This window comes from Callospermophilus lateralis, chromosome 5 (assembly GCF_048772815.1).
Source record: "Callospermophilus lateralis isolate mCalLat2 chromosome 5, mCalLat2.hap1, whole genome shotgun sequence".
Lineage (NCBI taxonomy): Eukaryota > Metazoa > Chordata > Mammalia > Rodentia > Sciuridae > Callospermophilus > Callospermophilus lateralis.
The window spans coordinates 22823684-22848680 of NC_135309.1; the positions used below are offsets into that span (position 1 = coordinate 22823684).

Sequence of the window (24997 nt, forward strand, 5' to 3'; positions counted from 1 at the left end):
TTTCGCGCCTGCGCTCGGGTGGCTCGGTGCGGCAGTGCTGGCCGGCGGCGAGAGCATGTCAGCCCCATTTGAGGAGCGCAGTGGGGTAGTTCCGTGCGGGACGCCCTGGGGTCAGTGGTACCAGACTCTGGAGGAGGTGTTCATTGAAGTGCAGGTGCCACCAGGCACTCGAGCTCAGGATATCCAGTGCGGTCTGCAGAGCCGGCACGTGGCCCTGGCCGTAGGCGGCCGCGAGATCCTCAAGGTAGCGGCTAGTCGGGCCGGCGTTCTCCTTCCATAGACCTCCGGAACCCCTGGGCCCTAAAGCCCGCCCTTCCCGAGGAGTGGTTGTTGGTGGGCAGGTCGGCTCCTCTCGCCGGCAGCCTGGGAAAGGAGTGAAATTGGCCTGTGTTTGCTCTGTTCAGAGCACCCATTCTTAGGGCAAATCTTGAATTGTGGAAATTTCGAGATTGCATTTTACTATTTAATTTCCCAAAAAAGTCAGGCCTCTGCTTGCGATTACTCCAGAGGTCGTGCGGAGAACGGGTTAACTAGGTCGTTAAAGGGACAAGCATTGTCTTTTCCGGGCACTGATCTAGGTTTGGAAATGAAAGACCGATAAAATCCTCCTGCTGCAGAGCGGGTTATGTTCCTAGTAAATATGTAGGCTGGTATGGGAAAGCACAACATGGAAGGGACGGTATAACGGTGAGAATTCAGAGATAGTGTCAGGTGACTCGTCATCTGGAATTAGACATACCCTACTTGTTTGCAAAGTGGTCAAGCCAATTGTGAAGAGGAGTATAAAAAATAATTAGCGCCCATTTCTTCTCATCGATGCCTTTTGGGTCTGGACCTGCTTTTTTCGTTGCTAAACCCAAAGCAGTCAAAGTTCACAACAATTTGAAATTAAGTTTTGTTCCTAGATTAGAATCCCAAGATGTTTGGTTATCTTGTAGTGTGGAGGTGAAGGGAGACTACTTGGTAGGATACCCTGCTGTGCCAGTTTTCTAGTTTTTTAACCTTAGGCAAAAAGTTATTCAAAGTTCTAACTACCTCATTTATGTGCAAGGTGTTGTAATTAAAGAACCTTTCTTAGGATTGTTTTGATCAAAGTATGGTATCCATGTGATTGAAGAGCTTGCAGAGTGCTTGGTATGTTATTGTCTCACACTGCTCATCTGTTACAATTAATTCCTATAGAAGCGCCTTGAGTGCCTGGGATAATTTGTGCAAAAGACATTGATTTATGTCCTCTTGGATCTTAATGAGCTTTCTGAATATGTGTACAGTTCCTACTTTCCAGAATAATTAAAATTCCCAGCACCTTTTTATTTTTTATTTGGAGACAGAGTCTCCCTGAGTTGCTGAGGCTGACCTTGTACTTGTTTCCTTCTGCCTGAGTCTTCTTGAGTTGCTGGGATTACAGCCATTAGTTATCATACCTGGCTAAATGATTTTTTAAAAGTAACATTTTAATTTCAATTAATATAACTTAAATTTGGGAAAAGTATGTGTTTGAGCATGGGCATTTTCATCTAAATTTGTATTTTGCTTCTTTTTTTATTGACACAAGGTTTTGTGAAAAATTAGAGCACTGTGTCATCAGAGCTACAGTATATGCTTTAAGGTCTTTGTTTTTAATGCCAACATGTTAGCAAAGAGATTGATCCAGTTTTTATGTTTATTTTAAGCCATTTTTTCTTTTAGCAGGAAATCTCTTTTTGTATTCTTAAATTTGATTAGTAAAATTAAAGCATTTAATATATAAATGTTACATTTGGCCAATTAGTGATCAGTAGTACTTCTTCATCTTCTAAAATGTTAAGTCTGGGCACAATGGGGCATACCTGTCATCCCAGTGACTCAAGAGGATGAGGCAAGAGGATGGCAAGTTTGAAGCCAGCTTCAACAATTTAGCAAGACCCTGTCTCAAAATAAAACGCAAAGTATAAATGGCTGGGAATATAGCTCAGGGGTAGAATACCCTTGTGTTCTAATCCCCAGTACCACAATAAATAAATAAATATTCAAGGGCCCTAGTCTTCTTTGGGGAATTCTGTGTTGCTTGTCATAGTAAATATTCCTATAACCTAGATTTCATTTAACCCTGGAAGGAAACTTAAGGTTGAGCACATAAATGTAGTGAAATGGTATAAAATGTGTTCAGGTTGAAATTAGCTAAGTCTTAATGAAAGCTTTGTAAAACTAATGAGAAACTCTATATTTAGTAACGTGTTTATTTTTCAGGGCAAACTCTTTGATTCTACAATAGCTGATGAGGGAACGTGGACTTTGGGTAAGGATAATCTTTTGGAATTAATAGAATCTTTGTTAAAATTAATTTTGTGTTGGAACTTAGTATCTTTCCCCTTAAGTCCTTTGTCTTCAGAGCTTTGGAGAATATAGAAATACTTTGAGACAGTTTTATGCAAAAATTACCTAATGTTTTTAGGAATATATAAAACTTAATAAACTCTAGTATTTTTGTAATTTTTTTCTTTAGAGGATAGAAAAATGGTTCGTATTGTTCTCACAAAGACAAAGAGAGATGCGGCAAATTGTTGGACGTCTCTTCTGGAATCTGAATATGCAGCTGATCCTTGGGTACAAGACCAAATGCAGAGAAAACTTACATTAGAGAGATTCCAAAAAGAAGTAAGTCAGATGACTCTATGAATGTGTATGGTTAAATATCTAAAAATAAGAGAATAATTATTATTTGACATTAAAACTCAATGTGTTTATGAAAGTAATGAAAATTAATGTAATTTTTAAGGTAAATGATTAGAAAATTTGTCTTTATAATTTTTTAAAATTTTCTTGAAAATAACTTATTTGTATTGCTATGATTTTGAGTTTAAATATACTTAATGTACATCAGTAAATCGTGAGTAATGAATTCTTTTTTTAAAAATATTTTTTAGTTGTAGATGGACATAATACCTTTATTTTATTTATTCATTTTTATGTGGTGTTGAGGATCGAACCCATTTTCTCACGCTTGCCAGTCAAGCGCTCTACCATTGAGCCACAACCCCAGACCCAAGTAATGAATTCTTATAAAAATAGTATTAGGATACATATGTGGCATAAAAATGTATAAGGTCCCTTCACCATCGTTCCCTCATTTGTTTCATTTTCATCTTATATTTTGGCATTTTTGTTTGTTTCATTTTTAGTTTAAGTGGAGATTCACACTGTATTATTGTTGTTGTTTTTAACATTGAGAGTTTATTAGTCATCTGGCCATGGTCCTTTGATTGAATTCATAATGCAAAATATTTATATAGCAAATTGCTAAAAAGGGTGGTATCAAATCAAGAGAGAATGCAAAAGGCAAAGCAAGATTTTAGTTAGTGAATAGAGTATATTAAATACATTAGATTTGAGAGGCAGAAATACTCATACCTCTCTGAGGCTTTATGAAAATATCCATGATGGAAAGGAAAACTGCTTGAAAGACAACCTGTTCCACTGTTGTTTGAGATGAAAAAAGTGAGTTTTTAATTATCATTCTGCTGTGTACTCTTTCTCATATTTACTGAAGTGTAGTTTGTAGATCATATAATGGAGCTATTTTAAGTGAACCATTGGGTTCCACGCTGTGTTGTTTTTCATGTTGCCTTCTCATTTAATAGTGTATCTTGGATATCTTTCCCTACTAGTACATATGGATAAAATTCAGTCCTTTTAATTTGCTTCAGAGCATTTCCTGGTTTGGGTCTATTAATTATTTATTTGGCTATTTCTCTTTGATAATATTTGGATTTCTCCATTTTCCTCTATTTTTAGCACAGCTTATGTTTCCGTCTCTGTAAAACTATTTGAATGTTCCAAGAAACATATCTTTGAGACAGATATCTAGGAGAGGAATTACTGAGTCAAAGCACTTTCAAAAATTTTAGATGAATAATTCTTTTTATATGATGATTTCCAAATACATATATCTAGTCTAGACTTTTCTTCTGAACTTTGGATCTGCATATTCAATTACCTGTTCAGCATCTCCATTTGGCTATCTGACAGATGTACCAAACTCAGCATGTCCAAATTAGTAATCTAATTTCCTCCATAAATTTATTTGACTTCCATCCTTCTCATCTTGTTAATGGAAATTGGGGCTAGGGATTTTGCTCAGTAGTAGAGCACTGCCTAGCATGTATGAGGCCCAAGGTTCAGTCCCCAGCATTGCAAAAAAAAAAAAAAAAAAAAAAAAAAAAGGTTAAATCAGTTAATGGAAATTAGTTGCATAGGTCAGAAAAATTGGGAATCCTCTTTGATTCCTATCTTCTTTCTCACGACCTTTCCAGTTTGTTAGAAAGTCTTATTAGAACTATCCAGATGTATTCAGAATTTAACCACTTATCACCACCAGCGCTACTACTACTCTGCTGTGTACCATCTCAAATATCTTGCCTGGATTACTTCAGTAATTTTCTAACTGGCCTCCTTCCTTCTACCTTGCCCAGGCTGTCTTCTCAAAATAGCAGTTGGAGAAGTCTTTTTAAAATGCAAATTGGATCATACAATTTCTCATAACTCTGCAAGTTTTCCTCTTACTGGATTAGTCTAATCAGTTACTCTATTATCTCCCCAACCTTCTCTTCTCTTATTGCTGCCCTCCTCGGTCCTTCTACTCCAACCACACTGTTCACTACTATTAAACATAGTAGCCTTTTCTTTAGTTGTCCTGACTTGAATACTCTTTTTCCATAGTTTAGCTAACTTCTGGATTGTTTTCAAATAATTGCTCGATGAAGCATATGTTGATCAATCATCTCATTTAATACTGTAGATTTCTCCCATTCCCTTACCCCATCCTATCCTATTTTTTTTTTCTTTTTTTATGGCATTTAGCCAGCTTTTAACGAACTAGACCAGTGATTGGCAAACTGTGGCTTGTAGGCCAAATTCAGCCCAATGCCTAGTTTTTGAGTAAAGTTACTACTATACATCGTGCTCATTTGTTTGTGTATTATCTTGCATGCAGCAATTTCATATAGTTGTATACTTTTGAAAGTTGTATATTTGTGTATACTTGTGTTGTCTGCAAAGCCTGAAATATTTACCATATGACTACTTAAAAGTTTGCCAACTCTTGCATTCAATAATACATGGTTTATTGGTCTCTTCTACATTGGAAGCACCACTAGAGCAGGTATCTTTGTTCACTCTTGAACTTCACATGCCTTTAATGGTGTCTTTCAAACAGTAGTAATTCAGTAAATTTGTTAAATAAATGAAATTGCCCGAAAAGATGAAAGCCTGAGGTAGTATGTATTTTATAGAACTGCTGTGAGAGTTAAATGTGTTGATATATGTTTACAGAACCCTACATGGCAATTCAGTAAGCTTTCAAGATAGCTTTTAAAATCGGTTTACGTATTGATATTCAAATATGTTTCTCTATAAGCTTGTCAATGCAGTACTATACATATCAATCTAAATATCTATAAATTGTAAACTTGAAAAATACTTCATTGTTTTAAATTTTATTTTGGTGATTACAGCGAGGTTTGGTATCTTTTCAGTTTTTGTCCATTTAGATCTCCTTTGTTTAATCAATTACTAGTTCATACTTATCTTTTTCCTAGTTTAAGTTTTATTTCATACTTTTTTTTTCATGTCTTTTAGAATCCTGGTTTTGACTTCAGTGGAGCAGAAATCTCAGGAAACTACAGTAAAGGTGGACCAGATTTCTCAAACCTTGAGAAATAACTGCTTTTTGTTTTTTTGCTACATTCTGTGGATCCTAGCAGATGTTGCCAACTTAAAGAAACAGATTATGTGCTAGAAGAAAAATATGGATGCTTGCAGTTAAATTGCAAAATACATTTAAATATGGTTCTAAAAATTGCATTCAAATATGATTTACATAGGAAATGTACAGTGGGAACTGTCTGTGAACATATGGTAATTTTTTTGGACTTATTTTTGCTCAGCATGGAGTTTTATACGCTACGTTTTACCAGTTTCATATTTAAATGCATTTTTACTACAAAAAACATTGGGGTGCAGATCATATTAAATGAAAGGGTGCCTTCAGGGAAAATTAAGTTTTTTCTTTTGATAAGTGTGATGCAGGAATAAAGTTCAATAAACTTTTTCAGAAAGAGGATCGTATGCCCCTTCATCTAAGTACATTAATTCACACAAGTACTAAAAAAAAAAATTTAACAAAAGTTCCACAAAAGTATTTTGGGTAACAATATTAAAAGAGTTAATGTAAATTTCTTAATTATAATATTATTTCTTAAGGGATTACTTTATGTCAAGAAATTGAAAAAGTTAAAAAATAATAATTAATACAAATGAGAAATATTAATACAACAGAGAAGCAGCTAAAGTGAATACGATTATTGGGCATGTCGTTTGTAGTAGCAGAATGCAAATTTAGGTCACTGTAAAGCAGAGGCATTATTTTTCTCTTAGTGATTCAGGAATATAGACAGGGATTTTTGTTGTTTCTTGTTACTGGTAATTGGAATTTAACACAGGGGTGTGTTCTGCTGAGCTACATCCACAGCTCATTGTTTACCCCATAACACACAAGACTTCACTAATTTGCCCAGGCAGCCTCAAACCCTTTGATCCTCCTGCCTCAACTTCTTGAATTGCTGGTATTTACAGGTGTGCACCACTGCCCCTGGCTATATATAGGAATTGTCGAGATTTCATTTCATCCTGTATCCTTTTTAATTTTTTTTTAAGGAATCTCAAATGTATAGCAATACAAAGTAAAGTACACAAAATTTCTTTCTTCCTGAGCCATTTGTAAATAAATTTAAGAGATGATTCACTTTAGTACTTTACTGTATATTTGCTGCAGAAAAAGACATTCACTTTCATGACTATAACCTAACCATTAAAATTAGGAAATTTATGGTGACATATTACTACCATCTGTTCCTCAGATATTCCCTCTAATCACAGTAAACTGATAGTCCCAATAATGTCTGTCATAACAAGAAAACCCTTACACAATCATGACCTGCCTGTAGATGTCAGTCTAGAACAGGTTATTTTTGTGTTTTGTTTTTAACCCCCCTTGGCTCTCAAAACTTTGGCATTTTCAAAGATTACATTCTAGCTTTATGTGATATCCTTTTGTTTATTTAATTGTTTATTTGTGATGCTGGAGATCAAACCTATGGCCTTAAAGCATGCTAGGCAAACACTCTAGCACTGAGGTACATCCTCAGTGTCTCTGATATTTTTTCATGATGAAATTCAGGTTGTGAATTATTGTCAAGAATATTATAGAAGTGATCTTATTTTATCCTATCATAGATTAATGATTTCAATTTGTCCTACTTAAGATAGTATTACTTAGATCACTGAATAAGATAGTGGCTGCCATGCTTCACTATAAAGTACCTCCTTTTAAGATTAATTATTTTGGGAGAAGGTAATTTAAAAGTACTACCATGTTTCTAGTCAAATTTTAAATTTATATCTATAGAATCAATGTCTTACTTGGTGGGTTAAAAATCTATTATTTTTATTACTTTGATGTTTTAAATTCATAAAATTAAATTGTTGGCCAGTAAAAGACACATGCTAGGTGACTTCTGTTGTCCTTTTAACATATTCCCATGATAATTTGAGTGATTTCTTACTCTGATCTAATATACACCAGGCTAATTACACATTCCCTGCCCCAGCCCAAGAATCAGCCATTTTTCCAAGGAACCCATGTTCTCTTTAGTAAATAAGGGTATTTTTAAGAAGCTGGGGGTATAGCGCATTAGTAGAGCACTTCCCTAGCATGCTCAAATACCTGAGTTCAGTCCCCAGCACCACATACACAAAACTATGATCTGTTTGTAAGTAATTACTGTTAGTTTGTATATAATATGTATAGTACATCTGTGTGTGTATCTATATATAAAATTATATGTAAAACCATATGACTTCACACCTAAACTTTGAATCCAAATCTCATCAGGTTCATTTTACTTTTATCTCTTTTTATCTTTATAACTCCCATAGCTGTAAGAAGTCTCATTCCTATTATACTTAATCTATTTGACTACCTGTCATAGGTCATCTCACAGGGAGATCTAATATTCCATGCTGAGCAGGGACATCTTCCTCACCATCTCTGAACCCCAATACTTAACTCTGGATCATTGTAGCCTGTCCTCCTCTGATTCCTACTTTGTTCATTTTACTGTAATTTCAGGAATGAGTTGTTCTTTTAATTGGTTTCTTTTTGGCATTTAGTTTTACAGGAAAATTTTATCTTTCTGGGATATAATTCAGTGAAATTTAGCACATGTATATAGATACATGTGAACAACTTCATAATCACCCTAAAACAGTTCAGTCGCTAAAAATACCCCCATGCTATCTTTGTAGTCATCCCATACCTCCCAATCTCTAAACTTTATAAACCACTGATCTATACATTTTTGTCTTCTTAAGAATATATAATATAGCCAGGCATAGTAGTGCATGCCTGTAATCCCAGCAACTTGGGAGGCTGAGGCAGGAAGAGCACAAGTTTTAGGTCAACCTCAGCAACTTAGCATGACCCTTGTTTCAAAATAAAAAGGGATGGGAATATAGCTCAGTGGTAAGGCACTCCTGGGTTCAATCCCAGGTATCAAAAAAGGTATGCATTTAAATTATAAATGGGATCACTTAGTTTTTAAAAAAATAGCTTTTATTGACATAATTCATATACATTTCAACCAAAGTATATAACTCAATATGCACAGTATATATGGCCATTACCATAGTCAATTTTAGAATATTGTCATTTGAAATCCTTGTACACTATTTTAAAAAAAAATTTTAGTTGTTGATGGACCTTTATTTTATTTATTTATATGTGGTGCTGAGAATTGTACCCAGTGCCTCGTATGTGCTAGGCAAGCGCTCTGCCACTGAGCCACAATCCCAGCCCCCCAAAACCTTGTAGACTTTAACAGTCATCTCTTCTTGCCTCACCAGCCAAGCAACCACTAATTTATTTTCTGTTGCATAGATTTCCCTGTTCTAAACATTTCATATATGTGGGATCAAATAATATGTGGATTTTGGTTACTGGATTATTTTACAACAGCGTTTTAGAGGTTCATATGTGTTCTAGCATATATCAGTATTTCATTTTTATGTCTGAATGTTCCATTGCATGGCTTTATCATACTTTGTTAGTTCATTTGTAAATTGATGGGTGTTTGGGGGTTTTCCATCTTTTATCTATGCTTTATATTGCTGCTATAAACATCTGTGTAGAGGTTTTTATGTGCATGTGTTTTATATGGAATAGAATTTTCAGGTTATGTTTAATAATTTGAGGAACCATCAGATTGTTTTCCAAAGCAGTTACATCATTTATTCCCACCAGTGGTGTACCAGAATTCCAGTGTCTTCACATTCTTGCCAATACTTACCTGACTCTTGGGATCTAGTTATTCTGGTGGATATAGAGTGATAGTTCTTTGTGGTATCTCTGATTTGCATTCCCTTAAAGCCTATGTCAGTCTTGTGCTTATTGAACATTTGTGTATCTTCCCTGGAGAAATGTTTTTTTCAAATCCTTTGCCCCATTTTCTTTTTCTTTTTTTTTTTTTGATACCAAGGATTGAACCCAGGAGTGCTTAACCACTGAACCACAGCCCCCTTTTTATTTTATTTTTAAATTTTGAGACAGGGCCTTGCTAAGTTGTTAGGCTGGCTTTGAACTTGCATTCCTCCTGCCTTAGCTGAACTGCTGGGATTACAAGTATGTACTACCACACCCAGCCCTTTGCCCATTTTCAAATTGGATTGTCATATTATTTAAAGTTCTTTATATATTACCTCAAATATCTGGTATATGATTTGTAAATTGTTCTGTGGGTTTTCACTTTCATGATGGTACCTTTTGAAGCAGTGAAGTTTTTAATTTTGATGAAGTCTAATCATCATGTTAGTAAATCATGCTTTTGGTATCATATCTCAGAATGCTTTCCTTAAACCCAATCATAAGGATTCTTTCCTTTGTTTTTGTCCTAAAGTTTTATGATTTTATGTTTTACATTTAAATCAGTGGCCTGTTTTAAGTTAATTTTGTATAAGGTATGAAGTTGAAGTGGAGGTGATTTTTTTTTGCATGTGGCTGTTCATTTATTTCAAAATGATTTGTTGAAAATCATTCCCCAGTGAATTCTCTTTGCACCTTTGTTCAAAAATCAGTTGTTATATATTTATGTGTTTTTGTGTGCTCTTTTCCATTGAACTATATGTAGATCCTTTAAAAACACCATACTGCCTGGATTGTTATAGCTTTATATTGCAATTGGTTAGCATGATTCCTTCAACTTTATTCCTTTTCAGAATTGTTTTGGCTATTTTATTTCCTTATCTTTCTATATAAAGTTTAGAATCAGCCAGGCAATATATATGAAAAAATCCTTGTAGCTTTTTTTGAGCAGTACTGGGAATTAAATCCATGGAGCTCTTCCACTGAAGCATATCCCTAGCACTTTTTATTTTGAGACAGGGTTTTGCTCAGTTGCTAGACTGACTTGGAACTTTTGATCCTCCAGCCTTAGCCTCCTGATTCCTGATGGGGTTTTGAATGGAATTGCCTGAGTCTTTCAATCCAAGAACATTAAGTATCACTCCATTTAACTCCTTTTTGATTTCAGTCTTCAGCATTTTGTGTTGCTTGTAGTTTATCTATTTTGTTAGATTTATTCCTAAGTGTTCATTTTCGGGGAGGAGATACTGTAAATGTCATGTTTTTGAAATTTGGGTTTTCATTTGTATATTACTAGCATCTACAACAAATATGTTTGAGTTTTGTTTGTTGACTTATATTCTGTTACTTTACTACACTTAATGATTAGTTCTAGGAGTTTTTTGTTCTTATTGTTATTGATCCCTTCCTTGAGTTTTCTACATAAACCATAAATAGGAAGTTTTATTTTATTGTGTTTAGTCTATATACCTTTTATTACTTTTTCCTGCCTGGTGCACCAGCTAGAACAGTAAAGTGGAAGAAGTGATCTTATCTGTTCTTTAGGGTTTTGAAAGCATTGCCTTTCATTATTAAGTAGGATATTAGCTGTACATTTATTTTGTTCTGTTTGTTACTGGGAATTAAACCAGCAGTGGGGTGGGGGGTGGAGTGAGGGGAACGGTGCTCTACCACTGAGCTACCTTTCCAGTTCTATCTATACATTTACAGCTTTATATTATTATTATTATTTAATTTTAAGACAGTGCCTCACTAAGTTGCTGAGGCTAGCTTCTAACTTCAATCTTCTTCACCCTCCTGGGTTGCTGGGATTATAGACAGGAGCCACTGTGTCCAATTAGCTGTAGTTTCTTTATACATAATTTCATCAGATTGAGGAGGTTCCCATCTATTGATTTCTAGTTAGTTGAGCTTATTATCAGAGTATGTTGAATTTGCAAATGATTTTGCTTTGATCAAATATTTTTACCCTGTTTAGAACGTTAATATGGTGGCTTTATATTGATTTTCAAATTTTGAAATTGCTTATCTCCGCACCCCCCACCTCAGACTTGGTCATGGATATTGTTCAGTTGATCCATCTAGATTTAACTTTCTGAAAGAGACACTGTAGAATCTTAATCCTTTATGAATTTGCCGGAAAGATTTTAAATAAGCATTTATTTTTTAAAAATAATTATATAATTTATTTAAGCTATCCAGTTCATTTTGGTTAAGTTTTAGTACTTCTTGTCTTTCAAGGAATTGGTTTAAGCCTGGCACAGTGGTGCTTACCTGTAGTCCCAACATCTCCAGATGCTGAGGCAAGAGATTTGCAAATTCAAGGCCAACCTCTGCAACTTAAATAAACAAAAGGGGCTGAGGCTATAGCTCAGTGGTAGAGCATCCCTGGCTTCAATACCTAGTGCAAAACAAAACAAACAAAAAAAAGAATTGGTTCATTTTACTGTGATTGTATTTGTTCATATTTCTTTGTGTTCTTTTAATGTCTTTAAGGTTTGTAGTGTTATATTGGCTTCATTCCTAATATCCATAATTCTTTTGTCAATCTTGCTTGTTTATCAGTTTTATTTTTCTTTTCATTTTTAGTACTGGGGATTCAACCAGTATGAACTATGTATAGCCTTTTTTATTTTTTGAGACAAGTTCTCATTAAGTTACTGAGGCTGGCCTGGAAATTGTAATCCTTCAGTCTCCCAAATTGCTGGGATCATAGGCAAGTGCCACTGCCCCAGCTAAATTTTACTCTTTTCAAATAACTGATTTTTAATTTTGTTAATTTTTGTCTAGTGTTGGTGTTGAATTTCATCAATTCCTCTCTGTTTTTTTTTTCTTCCTTTTGCTTGCTTTGGGTTTTATTTTTTACCTAAAGTTAAAGCTTATTGATTAGACCCTTTTTTCCTATTCAATAAAAGCAGTTGATGCTGTAATTTGCTGACAGGAATGTTTTAATTCCCTAACTGTGATTTGACCATTTCACCTTTCAGTGTTGTCAGTTTGATTGATGTATTTTTAAGTTGTGATATTCTGTGTCTAAATCTTTAGGATTTTCATTTTAGTCAGTCAGTTGCTTTATCATTGTATGTCCTTTATCCTTAGTAATTTTGGTTGCTCCTCAGTATACTTTATTGAATTGACATAAAAATTGTTTTATCTTCTAGTTCAATTTATTTTGTTTACTGTTTTGGCTTATGTAAAATTGTGTCACAATTTGGCAATGTATAAGCAATGACATCTTACAAAAATTAATTCTATTACTGTAAAGTTCTCTATTATTATTGTCATGATCATAACAACACTGAGGTTAATGTGGCTAGAATTAGTTTTGTTTAGAAATTACAGTTTCACATGAGTCCAATGAATCCTCTATTTACAATTAATCTATATTACAAGGTAATGTAAGGGGTAAGAGTATGGTAAGAACATGGCCTCTGGAGTCAGAACTGCCTGGATTTGAATCCCCCCTCCAAGTATCAAGTAAGTGACCAGAGGCAAATCATTTAGCTTCTCTGTGCTTCTACTTCATTTGTAAATTTGGACGGCCTCACTCACTTTAGAGAATTACACATGATGACTCATATAAAACATCTAGTAATAGTACCTGACAACAAAAGCTGCCATTGCCAGCTTTAAAATATTATTTCAGGGTTGGGAATGTAGCTCAGTGGTAGAATGCTTGCCTAGCATGCACGATGCCCTGGGTTCAATCCCCAGCACTACAAAATAAAAGAATAAATAAAAATGACTTTATAAAAAAAAAGTTAGCACAGAAATAGCTCTAAGGATAGTAGTGTGTATATCTCAATTTAGACAGCATGTTTCATAATTAGAAAAACAATCAGGTAACTTTTTAAAAAATAACACTATTAAAGGTTTTTTAAATGTCTAATAGGAGTCAAGTGCAAAACAGTTTTTTCTTTGATCAGTAATTCCTGGCAATGTCCACATTATAAGATGTCTTATTAGTTGTAGTTAAATATTAATCATTTGAGATCATATATTGTTTCTATTGAACAATAATCACCAACTGATCCAACCAGGATTAACATAATTAGTCACTTCGCTGCTGGAATGCTAGTTAATTAGGTCGAGAGGGTTTGCACAAAACTTGGGGTGGGGGAATCACAGTCTTCGGGACAGGAGTCCCATGTTGCCTGCAAAGCAATAAACCTTTTTCTTTTTTCTCAAAACAAAAAAACTTCAGGTGGGTGGAATCTACAACCATAGCAGTGATGAATCTAAACGACAAAAGTGATTAATATTGCACAAACATCTTTTTTAATGCATATTAAACATTAACTTGTATCAAAATATTACAAAGTGTCAGGTAATGGCTGTACATTAAAAGAGATTTTAATTTCTGCTTTCATGTATCTTTAGTAAAAAATTTCAATATACTAAATAGAGACAGATCTTTATCATTTTTATTATTTTATTACTATGCTAAAATAATCAAAAAAGGAACAAAACCACCCAGCAAAGGATTGCATTTCAATAATTTTATTGAAAGGTATATTCCTTAGTACCAAACATAATGGTAGTTTGTTAGGTTACATCTGCCAACTCAAAATTAGCACTGATGTTTTCAAAATATTGAAATATCAATCTTTTGGGAAACTGAAAAGTTATCCTTGACACACCTTACAAAAGTTAAGGATAAAATAAACTGTGGTTCTTTGGTTTATTTTTCAGTGCTTATATATCCATAACATTGTCAAAATTGGTTACAGCCTTTCTGGATAGACTCAGGCTACACACTACACTGAATCATTGCTTACAACACTTTAACATGGTATGTCTCCTTATATTCACACGCTGATCTGGAGAATAGTGAACACTACCTCAGAGATCTCATAATTAGAAGTTGCCTACGTAAGACACAATAGGGGCATTTGTGAAAGTATATTCTCTTCCTTTTAACCTATTATATCCCATCCTATATACAGGACACCTATAAAAATGAAGGAGTTTTATAGGGCTCCTATAAAATTCTATAGGTTTTTATAGGTGCCCTGTATATAGAATGATGGGACATAATGGGTTAAACAAAATTTTACATTAGAAGCAATGGCAGTTGTCTGCAGTAAAAACTTTGGGGAGTGCTTTACCTGGCCTAAATTTAACTTTAATAGGGTAAAGCAAGTTTTTGAAGTGTTAATTTATTTTGAGTTACTAATATAATAGAAACATTTTCTTAATGAGGCAGTAAAGTCTATGTAAAAGTTTTTTTTTAATTATGAATACAAACATCACGTGTTTCTAGAAGAAATATTAAAGATAATGATTATGCCAAACTTACTAGGTCTATAATTTTTGTTTTATATAAAATGCCTTCAAATTTAAATGTAATTCTCATATAGCATTGAACCCTCATCTCTGAATTATCTATTACTTGAATTATAGGTGCCAAGAAATCATTTACATTGCCTAGACTATTAACCCTTATCTTGCCTTAAAGTGCTTTTGTGAAATGTTCATTTTTGATGTAAATCTGATAATTTAACACTTAAATTAAGTAGGTTACCATTTCAGTACCACCTAAATACAACATATTGATCTGTACAGAAAGATCAATGTAGAAAATGAAGATTCACAGTTTACCTTCCCATGCTTATAATCACTGTTTCACATTTATGCCTTTAGCTTCATTTGAATGCTTCACAGGTGAATTTAATCTAAACATTATTTTACTACATCATACTATTAGACAGTTTTTTTAAGTCTGAGAACATTCTGCTAGGCTTTATAGCTTAAATTCATTATAACATTATGGAATCCACATCTCAGGGTTCTGGAGAAAAGGCCTCAAGAGAAGAGGTTTTTTATTGCTACAGAAATAGACCTTAAGTAAACAACAACCAAAACAAAAAAATCCCAATTTAGCAGAAGTCTGCCTAATTATTACTACAAGTTAACTGTTCATTATTCTCAGATTCATAATCATATGTATATGTTAAATATTAACATTTAGTTTTAAGAGGAAAAAGATAAATTATTACTGTGAGTTAAGAAATTTAGATGACAAGAATATATAACATATACAGTGGCCAAGTTTACATTTTTTATCATCTAATTACTTCCTAGTAGTTCAACTGCTATAACAATGATACACTGGCAATTTCCCAGTGCAGAGATCATCTCCTTATATTACTCTTTCTTTAAGTATGATTTTTTTAAAAATACGGGCCAAATTGCTTTTTTGTTTGTTGTTTTGTTTTAATGGATATTTTTGGTCCTCTTATCCTACGTAGGCTTGTATAACTTTAAATGAGCTAAAGCTTGGGTTATGCATACTGCAAGATGATTGGGGGGGGGGGTCCTATTTCAGTGCTACTTTACAAATTTGGACTATCATTGAGGATGTTTTCTAAGCTGATAATTTAAATGGTCATTAAGTGAAACAAACATCAGAGGTTGGATAATTCCTTTCTCTAAGGGTGTTGCACCTTATGTGTAGTAAATGCCTTCAAATATTAGCTGACTAGATCAATGTCATTTTTCCCTCTGCTATTCCAACTCCATTTTGCTTATTTTGAAAATAATATTGCAATTTTTCAATTGTAGAAGAAAATTATGTCATTGGAAAAATTCCTCTATATGAAGAATAACAACCATATTTGCCAGTTAAGGAACCGTTTCAGGAATTGTTGGAAGGTGAGTTATTTTATAGTAACTATGCTTCAGTTGCCGTGCAGTACGTCCAGAAACAATCCATTTCAACTTCTGAACATTTGGTTTGGAACACTTGTTTGATGAATATTCAGTTAAACACTTGGATACAAGCTCCTGCCAGAAGGTCAAATCTCTGCCATGTATCTGCACATAAAATTTTAAAAGTTATTAATGAATTAAAATAAAGTCTTGTATTTAATTACAGTAACAAATATAGCTTACTAACGTGTGTCTTTCCTTGTCAAAAAAGATTCAAGGCTAGCTACTTAAGTTTCAAATAAACACATGACCTTTGATTTTATTTCAGGAGATAGTACAAGTGGTCAAGTTTCTTTCACAGTTGTTAATAGGATTTAAGCTATGACCTTGACATACCTTGGAATGTTTCTGAAGACATTCTACTCCTTCTGTTAACTCTACACAGTTCTGTGCTTGAATCTCCAAAGCTATGATGGACAAAGCCAACACAGAAGGCTGAAAAGAAATAAATATAATGTAAATGTCAAATATAAAAACAGATCTACATACATGTTTACTCTTTATAAAATATTTACCTTTGCTTTAGAAAATATGATCCTGCAATGACATGCCTTAAGTTGAGCTTCCAGTCTTTCAAAATTAAGGCTATTTCTCCTTTAAAAAGAAAATGGAAGTGATATTATTATGTCTAGTCAGGAACAATTTTTTAAAAAATATTGAAATCTGTTTTTAAAAACAACACGCACATTTCTCATAGGAAGTCATTTGAAGTAAAGGAAATTTCCCTTTTAATCAGAGACATTAAGTTCTTAACCTGAGTTTTAAATGGTTTGAACCAAAAATAAATAAAATGAACAGAATCTTGCCACAAATATCAAGATTTATTTTCATTTTAATCTATTTCTGTACCTATTAATGTTCTTTTCCTATAAATCTGTATTAGGTGTTGCACTGTTACAAATATTGATTTTATGCAATATATAGACAATATCATTCAAATTTCAAAAGTTCATATGTTCAAAACAAAGGGCACATACCTTTCAAATGGCAAGTTCTCTTGAATGAGTGAGTAATAGAGTTGCAGAAATTGAAAGGCAGTAGTAGCTTTAACTTTCCAACACACCTTCTCCAATACAATCTTTTCCATTCTCATCAGGTCTGAAACCGTGAATCTATATTGACTTATGCGGATCAAGTCAGTTGCCAATGGGACATTCCTTTCTTCTTCTACTGATTTTACAGCCAAATAAAAGCAGCTCAGTCCAACACACCCAAGGTGCTTGGGCTGTACCTAAAAACAAAAAACAAGCCCATGCGCCTATCATATTTCAATTAATATAGAATAAAGGATAATATAGAACTCAGACTCATCATTATGAGTCATTATACCTAAAATGTAGCCTGTCAACACTACGTACCCCTCTTGGAACTATTTTTTGACCAATATAACTAGTTTTCAGTACAATGTGTGGCTTCAGCATAACAAAATTCTGACTTTTTTTTTTAATCATTGTGAACTTCAAGCAAACACTGTGTTCTAATTTGACCAAATTAACTGGTCAATGACTTAACACAAGTACTCAAACATGTTATAGCTTATACACAATTTTCCTTACAGGATGTTATATTTTTTTTCACACTGTTTTTGCAGTAATCAAAAATATTCTAAAAATACTACTATAACACATACCATTTACTTTGCCTATAAATTTCAATCTACAACAAATCCTTTTTATGTATTTGTCATTTTCTAGATGTCTACAGTGTGAAACTGTAAGGTTTTAATCAATATCTCTGTTCTCACAACATTTTTGAAAAAATTTTTAATTTTTAAATTTTTCTCTTATAAGCCTTTAACAGTAAATGTACACTTCTTTTAAAGCATAATTAATTTTCTTATTATGACTTCTCCTATGATGATTATCTGTAGAAACATTCCCACATAAAACTATTATATTTGAAGGACAGCTCTATACTCTTCATTTTGTGAAACACAGATTCACAAAATTCACATGGTGTCTAAAGAGTTGTTTAATAAGTTTTTGAACCATTCAGTTCAACAAATACTGAATTCTTTCTATACATGATGCATTATGTTAGCTACTAAAGACTAAAATGTGAGTTTCATTCTAATTTTGACATTATCCAGTGATCTTGTGGGTACAGGGAAGGCAGATGTACTTTTAACAGTTAAGCTTTTAAGCTTGAAAGCTACACGGATGTCTTACAGAGAAATAACTATATACCCATACTCCTGGAAAATGATACTTCTTGAAACTGAAATAGTTAAAACAATTAGAATTTGTTATGATTAGTAGAGAAATATATTCTCATTCTTAACCATAATCTAGCATTCTGCCTTTAACAAACTTCGTTAAATTTAAAAAACAACTGTGCATACAGTATCACTGTTCACACTAGCCAAGCTATGGAGCCAACCTAGGTTAAATGAATGAAACTGGAGACTTATCTTGTTATGTGAAATAAGCCAGTCCTCAAAAGTCAAAGGTAGAATGTTTTCTCTGATATGTGGAAGCTAATCAAAAAAATGGGGGCGGGGGTGTTGGGGGGAGATTTTTAAAAAAAAAAAAAAAAGAATAGAAGAAAGATCAGTGGAGTAGACAAAGGGAAATAAGGGAAGGGAGGAGGGTGGGACAAGGAAAGATAGTGGAATGAATCTGACCTAACTTTCCTATGTACATATATGAATACACTACAGTGAATCTCACCATCATGTACATTCGCAACACACTAATTTAAAAAAACTATAAATAGCAGAAAGACCAGTAGAGAATAGGGAACAGATGGGGAGAAGAGGAGGTGAAGGGGAAATACTGGGGACTGAATGAGAATAAATTATAGTCCATGCTTTTATAATTATGTAAAAATAAATCCTATTGTAATGTATAACTAACCCCCCCCTGCAAAAAAAAAAAACAAAAAAAAACAAAAAAAAACAACTGTAAATAAATGGAAATATTCAACCTGTCAATTTTTAAAAACATCCAAGTTTCCACCTGGAAGACTGCAATTATTTGATATTGGGCTATTTTCCATCTCAGAATATAACTAATAAATGATACATTATTCTTGATTATGATAAGGAAGCATCTAATACAGTAGTGCACAAAATTCCTATAGTGTTTTGGTTATTTGCTGAATATACAAAAGTTTATGAGTATCAGGCAGAAGCTAGCAACTACATCTCTAACACAATGAACAAAAATTAAGAAATATTCAGGGTAATATAGCTTAAACATACCTTCATTTTAGACAGAAATCTGTCCAGCAAATTCACAGCTAGAGAAAATGTCTCCGTGTCGAAGCCAAAGAACTGAGTTAGACTAAGAAGATCTTTTACTTCAAAGTCCCTTAGTCTTGCAGTCATTCTGAGGCCATTATCGTGTGCAGACTCAATTAGCCTCAAGCCACAGACCTTTGGCTGACATCTAGACTCCTGTTCCAACAGGGTATTCAGCTGGTGTAGCAGTTTCTGAGAGTCAGTTGTTGTCAGTACCTCTATCATCTATATATAGAACAAATCCCAGTTAGGAGTAAGAGTAGCTCTTTCTGCTTTCCTTGGCTATCTTTGCATTGTGCAAAGAGATGTTCTATAGTAAATATCTTACCTCTCTCAATGGGGCTAGGGAATCTAAATCATTGCAAAGCGCTGTTACATTCCCCCTGCCCCCTTCTACAAGTTGGTCACATTGTAAATTCTGAGTTTCTAGAACACAAGAACTATACATTTTTTAAAAATGTAAGTTTTCAAGAAATATTGTGCAAGTTGCTTACTGACAATGGATAACAAAAGAACAGACATTGTAAGGCAGGATACCAAAACTTTGGGATCGAACAGTAGCATGTATTGTGCCTCGTATTAACAATGTGAACCATTCATGTCACTTAATTTTCCTTAACTTTTATGTAAAGTGGGAAAAAGGTTATTACCTGCACAAGTCTACCTGTGCAGATTAAAATGAAATCGTTTAGAGCTTAGCGCATAGGTAGATACTTAATAATCATTGAACAATAATGAGCTCATTTCCACATCTAAGATGAAGGTAACAATATCTGATTGTAACGATTACACAAGATGATTAAAGAGTGTAGCACAGTGCTACGTAATGGTTGATTTTTATCAGTATTATGGTGGGGGAGAGGGTGCTATGCGGGGCACGTAGTAGGCTGGCGGGGCGGGGTGCGGTAACCTAGTCTGCGAGATGAACCTGGGAATTACTGTAACTGTGCATAATACAACTAAGACCCCGCAACAGTTAAGTCTAGATACTCGGAAGGTAACTAGAGCCTCACATCAATTTAATGACGGGAAGGCAGGACACCTTAGGGTTGAACCACTAACTTCAGGGGTCCAACCTTTAGGCTCCTGGAGTGGTCGCTGGGACTGACACCTCAGGAGCACTGAGCCAGCTCCGCCCCTCCAGGCTCAGACTAGCCTGGGCTTGTGCACACACTCTCAGGACAAGGGCGCGGGCCAGACTTAGCCCTCCGCGTGTGCCTCCACCCTGCTCTCCACCCGCCCGAGAGTCACCCGAAACCCCACTCAGCTCACCTTGACAGAGACTGCGGCTCCTCAGCAGTAACCACCCTCCCCGGGCCTAACTCCCACTTCGCCCCAGGATATCAAATCCGAGAGATCGCGAAGGGGAGGGGATTCCAGAGATAGACTGGAAAGGCCCGGGGAGGGGGAGCTGCGGGTGGTGGTTTCAGCAGTGCAACCGAGACGCCTCTGCACTCCTCAGGGTCAGCTCCGAGCCGAAGGGGCCACGCCTGGCCTCCGAAGTGATATATCGGAGGGCGGGCCTTTCCCGCGGGGAAGCATTTTTGCCGCTGATTGGTGTGGTTCATTTGATGGATGGCCTCTGTCGTCCAAAGAGGGCTGGTCCATAGAGGCAAAAAAGCTTGGCCAATCAGCGCACACTTCCTATTATAAGGACTCGAATTCTCCGCCCTGTTGGGGCCACGCCCCTACCCCTAAGCGTCTCTCATTGGAGAATTTTCTAAAGGGTCTTCACGCCGGAGGGGGCCGAACTAAATACAACGTGCCAGCGCTTGTCACGGACGGTTGTTCTGCCGCCAGCCACGCTGTCAGACTATCGTTCCAGAATGTACGGGGAATTTTCTCTGCAGTATTGTAATTGCATAGTGGTTCTGCCTCTCTCTTTCTAAAAATACAATGACAAGTTAAAAAAAATAAAAAGTCAACTTTGATTTTTCATTACACATGGAGAGGTGGTAGATTTTCTGTGGTGCGGGTTTATTTAAATTCCAGCAGGTTCTCTTTGTGAACTTTGGAAATCGACTATCTTCGTCGCGTTTTGCTTTTTGTGTAATTTGTCAAATAGTGTGATGGCGTTGGACTGTGTAATTTCTTGATCCTCTACTATTTTTTTTTGAACATGTTTTTAAAACAAATTTAAATAGTAATGTAAACAGTTAAGTTGATTTAAAATGAAAACTGTGTGGCAGACCATTAAGAGCAATACAGGAAAATCTTCAATGTAGTGAGTGTGAATTTCAATCTCCTATCTGGGCGTAGAGTAATATTACTCTTCTTATTTAATATAATGAACTTAATCTTATTGGCCTTTCCCCTGCCCGGTTAGTGGGAAAATAATTAGTTGGAACTCTTTCTGGATTCCGTCCCTCTCTCCTAGATTATCACAAGTAATAAGGGTCTACTAGTTAACAATGTCTGAGGAAGCGGGCATAAGAGATCAGTCCTCAGCGCTTACAGACTGCAGTTAGATGTCTTTGTCCTCATGGTCAATTCCTGTTCCATGGTTCTCTGGACATTGAAAAAGTAAAAATCTGAAAGATTTTGCTGGTACCTCTGCTGTTTGTCCTGCCATGTACTTTCCTGAGCCAGAGCCCCAAGACCAAGCCCTGGAATAATTGGGGACGGTGGTGTGAAAGGGAACGGGGAGGAAGGCTAAGGGAGAAAAAGTTAATGCCTCAAGATAATACCTCAGTCAAATTATCAGGTCAGTTGTAGAAGCTGTGGCACAAATGGGGAAGGGGCTTTTGTCGCCCTTGAAAGTAAACAATGAAAATAAATTGGCACTTTATTGATTTTTTTTGTGATGCTGGAGACTGAACCTAGGACACTATAGATTGAACTGAATTCCAGCCCTTTGAATTTTTTATTTTGAGACAGGGTCTGGCTAAGTTGTCAACCTGGCCTCCAACATGTGATTTTCCTCCCTCAGCCTCCCTAGTATCTGGGATTGCCGGCATGCACCACCAGGCCTGGCTTACCTTGGTAATTTAAATTTAATTGAAAATACCACCTGCAAAAATATGTGAGTTTACAAATGTACAGTTCTCTTTTCAGTTTTTAGGTCCTGTTATTCCTAATTATTAAATTCCCACTATATAAGAAAAAGAGTTTAAGAACTATAAAATATTTATAGCAATGACAAGCACACACAAGTTTGTTAATATTTATTGAACTTCTAATTTGTGCCAGTGGAGGACAGACTAGAGTAGTTCCTTGCCTTGTAGAACATATAGTATTGTGGGTAATATGAGCACATAGATTTAAGAATAAAATAAACTTATTAGCTTTGTGACTGTAAGCAAGTTATTTAATAACATTGAGTTTCTATTTTATCAAAAATAGGAAGTAAAAATTATCTTACTCATAGGGTAATTGAGAGGATTAAATAATGAAACTACATAAAGAGTTAGGCAGTATTCCCAGAATACAACAAATTACTTGATAAATGGTGGCCTTTATTATTAACTTACAAAGTTACAAACATTTATTTTTACCCTCCCTTCTTTTTTCTTTTTTGGTACTGGTGCCAGAGTTCTATGTATGTTAGGCAAGCATTTTACAATTGGGCTGTATCTCTAACCCCTAACATTTTTAATGTATGTATGTATGTATGTATGTATGTATGTATGTATGTATGTATTTGTTTTTGCAGTAGTGGGGATTGAACCCAAGGGTATTGTATCTCTGAGCTATATCCTGACCCTTTTTTATTTTTATTTTCAAATTTTGAAACAGGGGATTGCTAAATTGACCAGGCTGTCCCAGAAATGGTAATCATCCTGTTTATACCTCCTGAGTCATTGAGATTACAGGCATGTACCACTGAGCCTGGCTAATGTTTCTTTTTTTAATGTCTTGCTTAAACATATGTTTGATTGTTTTTTATTGTCAGACTAAGTCTTCTATTCTCAGCCTAGAAGGAAAATCAGAGTAGTAGAAATATTTAGCAGAAATAAAAATATCTTCATTGCATGTATTAATTTCTACATCTTATTTACACTTGAAAATTTCACTTGAAAGCTTTAGAAAATATATCATTGTTTCTATAAGAAAAAATGTATTCGTCAAGATTTGAATATTTTTACTTTTTATGTAAAACATTGTTTCACTAGCACTGAAGAAATAGTAACTAAATATAAATCAAATCAAATGAACTTTCTTTTCCTTTTTTTCTTCCCCTTCCCCTGCCATTTTATTCCATAGTGTTAGATACAGACCATCATTTGAATAATTTAAAAGACCTAACTAGAAAAATCTAAAAATTAACAATTATCTATTCTTGGAAAATAAGAAAAATGAATCTTTCATTACCTATGATCTTATTTTTAAAGAAGTGTAGATTTACACATGACATCAAGAATTGTTTAACTGGCTGATTTCTAGAGTATGGTCTAGATTCAATAATATATTCAATTCCTGTCTTTGTACTTTGTTCTCCATCAACATTTAAGTGCAATAAGAACTAATGCTCAGAATAATTACCTTGAAGCTAGGCAGGAATCTAGACAGTAACAGGAAGATTTAATCATATTCTCTACAGGGTAGTATAGAAGAGCCTTTGAGCAATGAGGATTATGACAGTTTAACACTGGTGATGTGTCTAATACTGCCCTGACTCCCAGGGAAATTCCTAATTGTTTTGGTTTCCATCTTGGAGGTGATAAAGGATTTGCCCCACTCCACCCCCACCCTCCCACACAATATGCAAGCATTTTACCTTCTGTTCAGACTCACTGACAAATGTCTAGAATGTTTGGATATAGAACTGTCCAACTATGAAGAGGACCAAGAAAGAGAGGATCAAAAAGAACTCAAGTGAGACCCTCAGAAAAGGATCTACTTCCTGATCTTTTCTTGTAACTATTTATAGCCTCCTCCACCTCTCCAGGCATGCTCTGGTGAATCTACTCTGTTCTGTTCCTTTGAAGATAACTTGCTTGGCAGTGGCTTCTTTGATTCCTCATTCTAATTTAAATTTCTTTTCCCTTTACATTGTACTAAAATCAGGGTCCTCCTAGGTCAGAACCTTTGTTACCTAGGGTGGCAGTAAACTGGTGATAGCTTCTTTGCTTTAGGTCACAACTTCCCTTGTCTCTCTGGCCTTTTAACTCTTCTTTCCCCTATCTGATTTTGCCTTTGCTCTTTCTTCTACCCCAACCTCATTATCCTAACAATTAGTGAGTCCCAAGTTGGTTGTTTACTACTGCCTCCTGTTGGTGGTGGGTCAAAGCCTCTTTCCAGCATCAGTTTCTGCTGCTGCTAGAGGACCATGGGGAACCCTCTTCCTCAGAATTCCAAGGGTAGCTGCATGAGTGTGGAGGGAAAACATGTAATTAAGGTAACATAATACATGTTTCAGTTTGTCTTCAAAACAAAACAAATCACACAAAAAAATTTCAGGAAGAGATGCAAACTCTAGAATAAGTGGCATGAAGAGGTGGGCACTCTCATGTGTTCCAGAAGAGCACATGAGAAGATTTAAACTAAGTCAGTGTTAAAGGTCGCCATGGAGGAAGGGGCTTCTTAGAGATTTCCAAGATAATATAATTCCTGATCTGGGTTTTGAAAGATTTAGCCAAATGAAGAGATGA

The 24997-nt window shown here is 35.0% G+C and overlaps 2 protein-coding genes across 2 annotated transcripts; one reads left to right on the forward strand and one right to left on the reverse strand.

Moving 5' to 3' along the window:
• Window positions 1-16005, forward strand: Nudcd2 (NudC domain containing 2). Its single transcript, XM_076856371.1, has 4 exons — window positions 1-244; window positions 2230-2278; window positions 2486-2637; window positions 5617-16005. Exons 1-4 carry the CDS (start codon window positions 56-58, stop codon window positions 5698-5700), a joined length of 474 nt encoding a protein of 157 aa, XP_076712486.1. The 5' UTR covers window positions 1-55; the 3' UTR covers window positions 5701-16005.
• On the reverse strand, window positions 13939-20902 carry Ccng1 (cyclin G1). Its single transcript, XM_076856370.1, has 6 exons — window positions 20679-20902; window positions 19368-19631; window positions 17143-17396; window positions 16681-16759; window positions 16502-16600; window positions 13939-16270 (listed from the first exon to the last, which is right to left on the reverse strand). The coding sequence occupies exons 2-6, from the start codon at window positions 19629-19631 to the stop codon at window positions 16079-16081; spliced, it is 888 nt and encodes a 295-aa protein (XP_076712485.1). The 5' UTR covers window positions 20679-20902; the 3' UTR covers window positions 13939-16078.
• Between the last annotated feature and the right edge of the window lie 4095 nt (window positions 20903-24997).

Excerpts from the sequence above, each read along its gene's own strand:
- Ccng1 (XM_076856370.1), bottom strand. The coding sequence starts at position 19,631 with ATGATAGAGGTACTGACAACAACTGACTCTCAGAAACTGCTACACCAG. Across the intron at positions 17,397-19,367 it reads GATTTCTGTCTAAAATGAAG|GTACAGCCCAAGCACCTTGG; the intron begins GTATGTTTAAGC and ends TTTTGTTTTTAG. Across the intron at positions 16,601-16,680 it reads TCATATTTTCTAAAGCAAAG|CCTTCTGTGTTGGCTTTGTC; the intron begins GTAAATATTTTA and ends ATTTCTTTTCAG.
- Nudcd2 (XM_076856371.1), top strand. The coding sequence starts at position 56 with ATGTCAGCCCCATTTGAGGAGCGCAGTGGGGTAGTTCCGTGCGGGACG. Across the intron at positions 245-2,229 it reads GCGGCCGCGAGATCCTCAAG|GGCAAACTCTTTGATTCTAC; the intron begins GTAGCGGCTAGT and ends TTTATTTTTCAG. Across the intron at positions 2,279-2,485 it reads TGAGGGAACGTGGACTTTGG|AGGATAGAAAAATGGTTCGT; the intron begins GTAAGGATAATC and ends TTTTTTCTTTAG.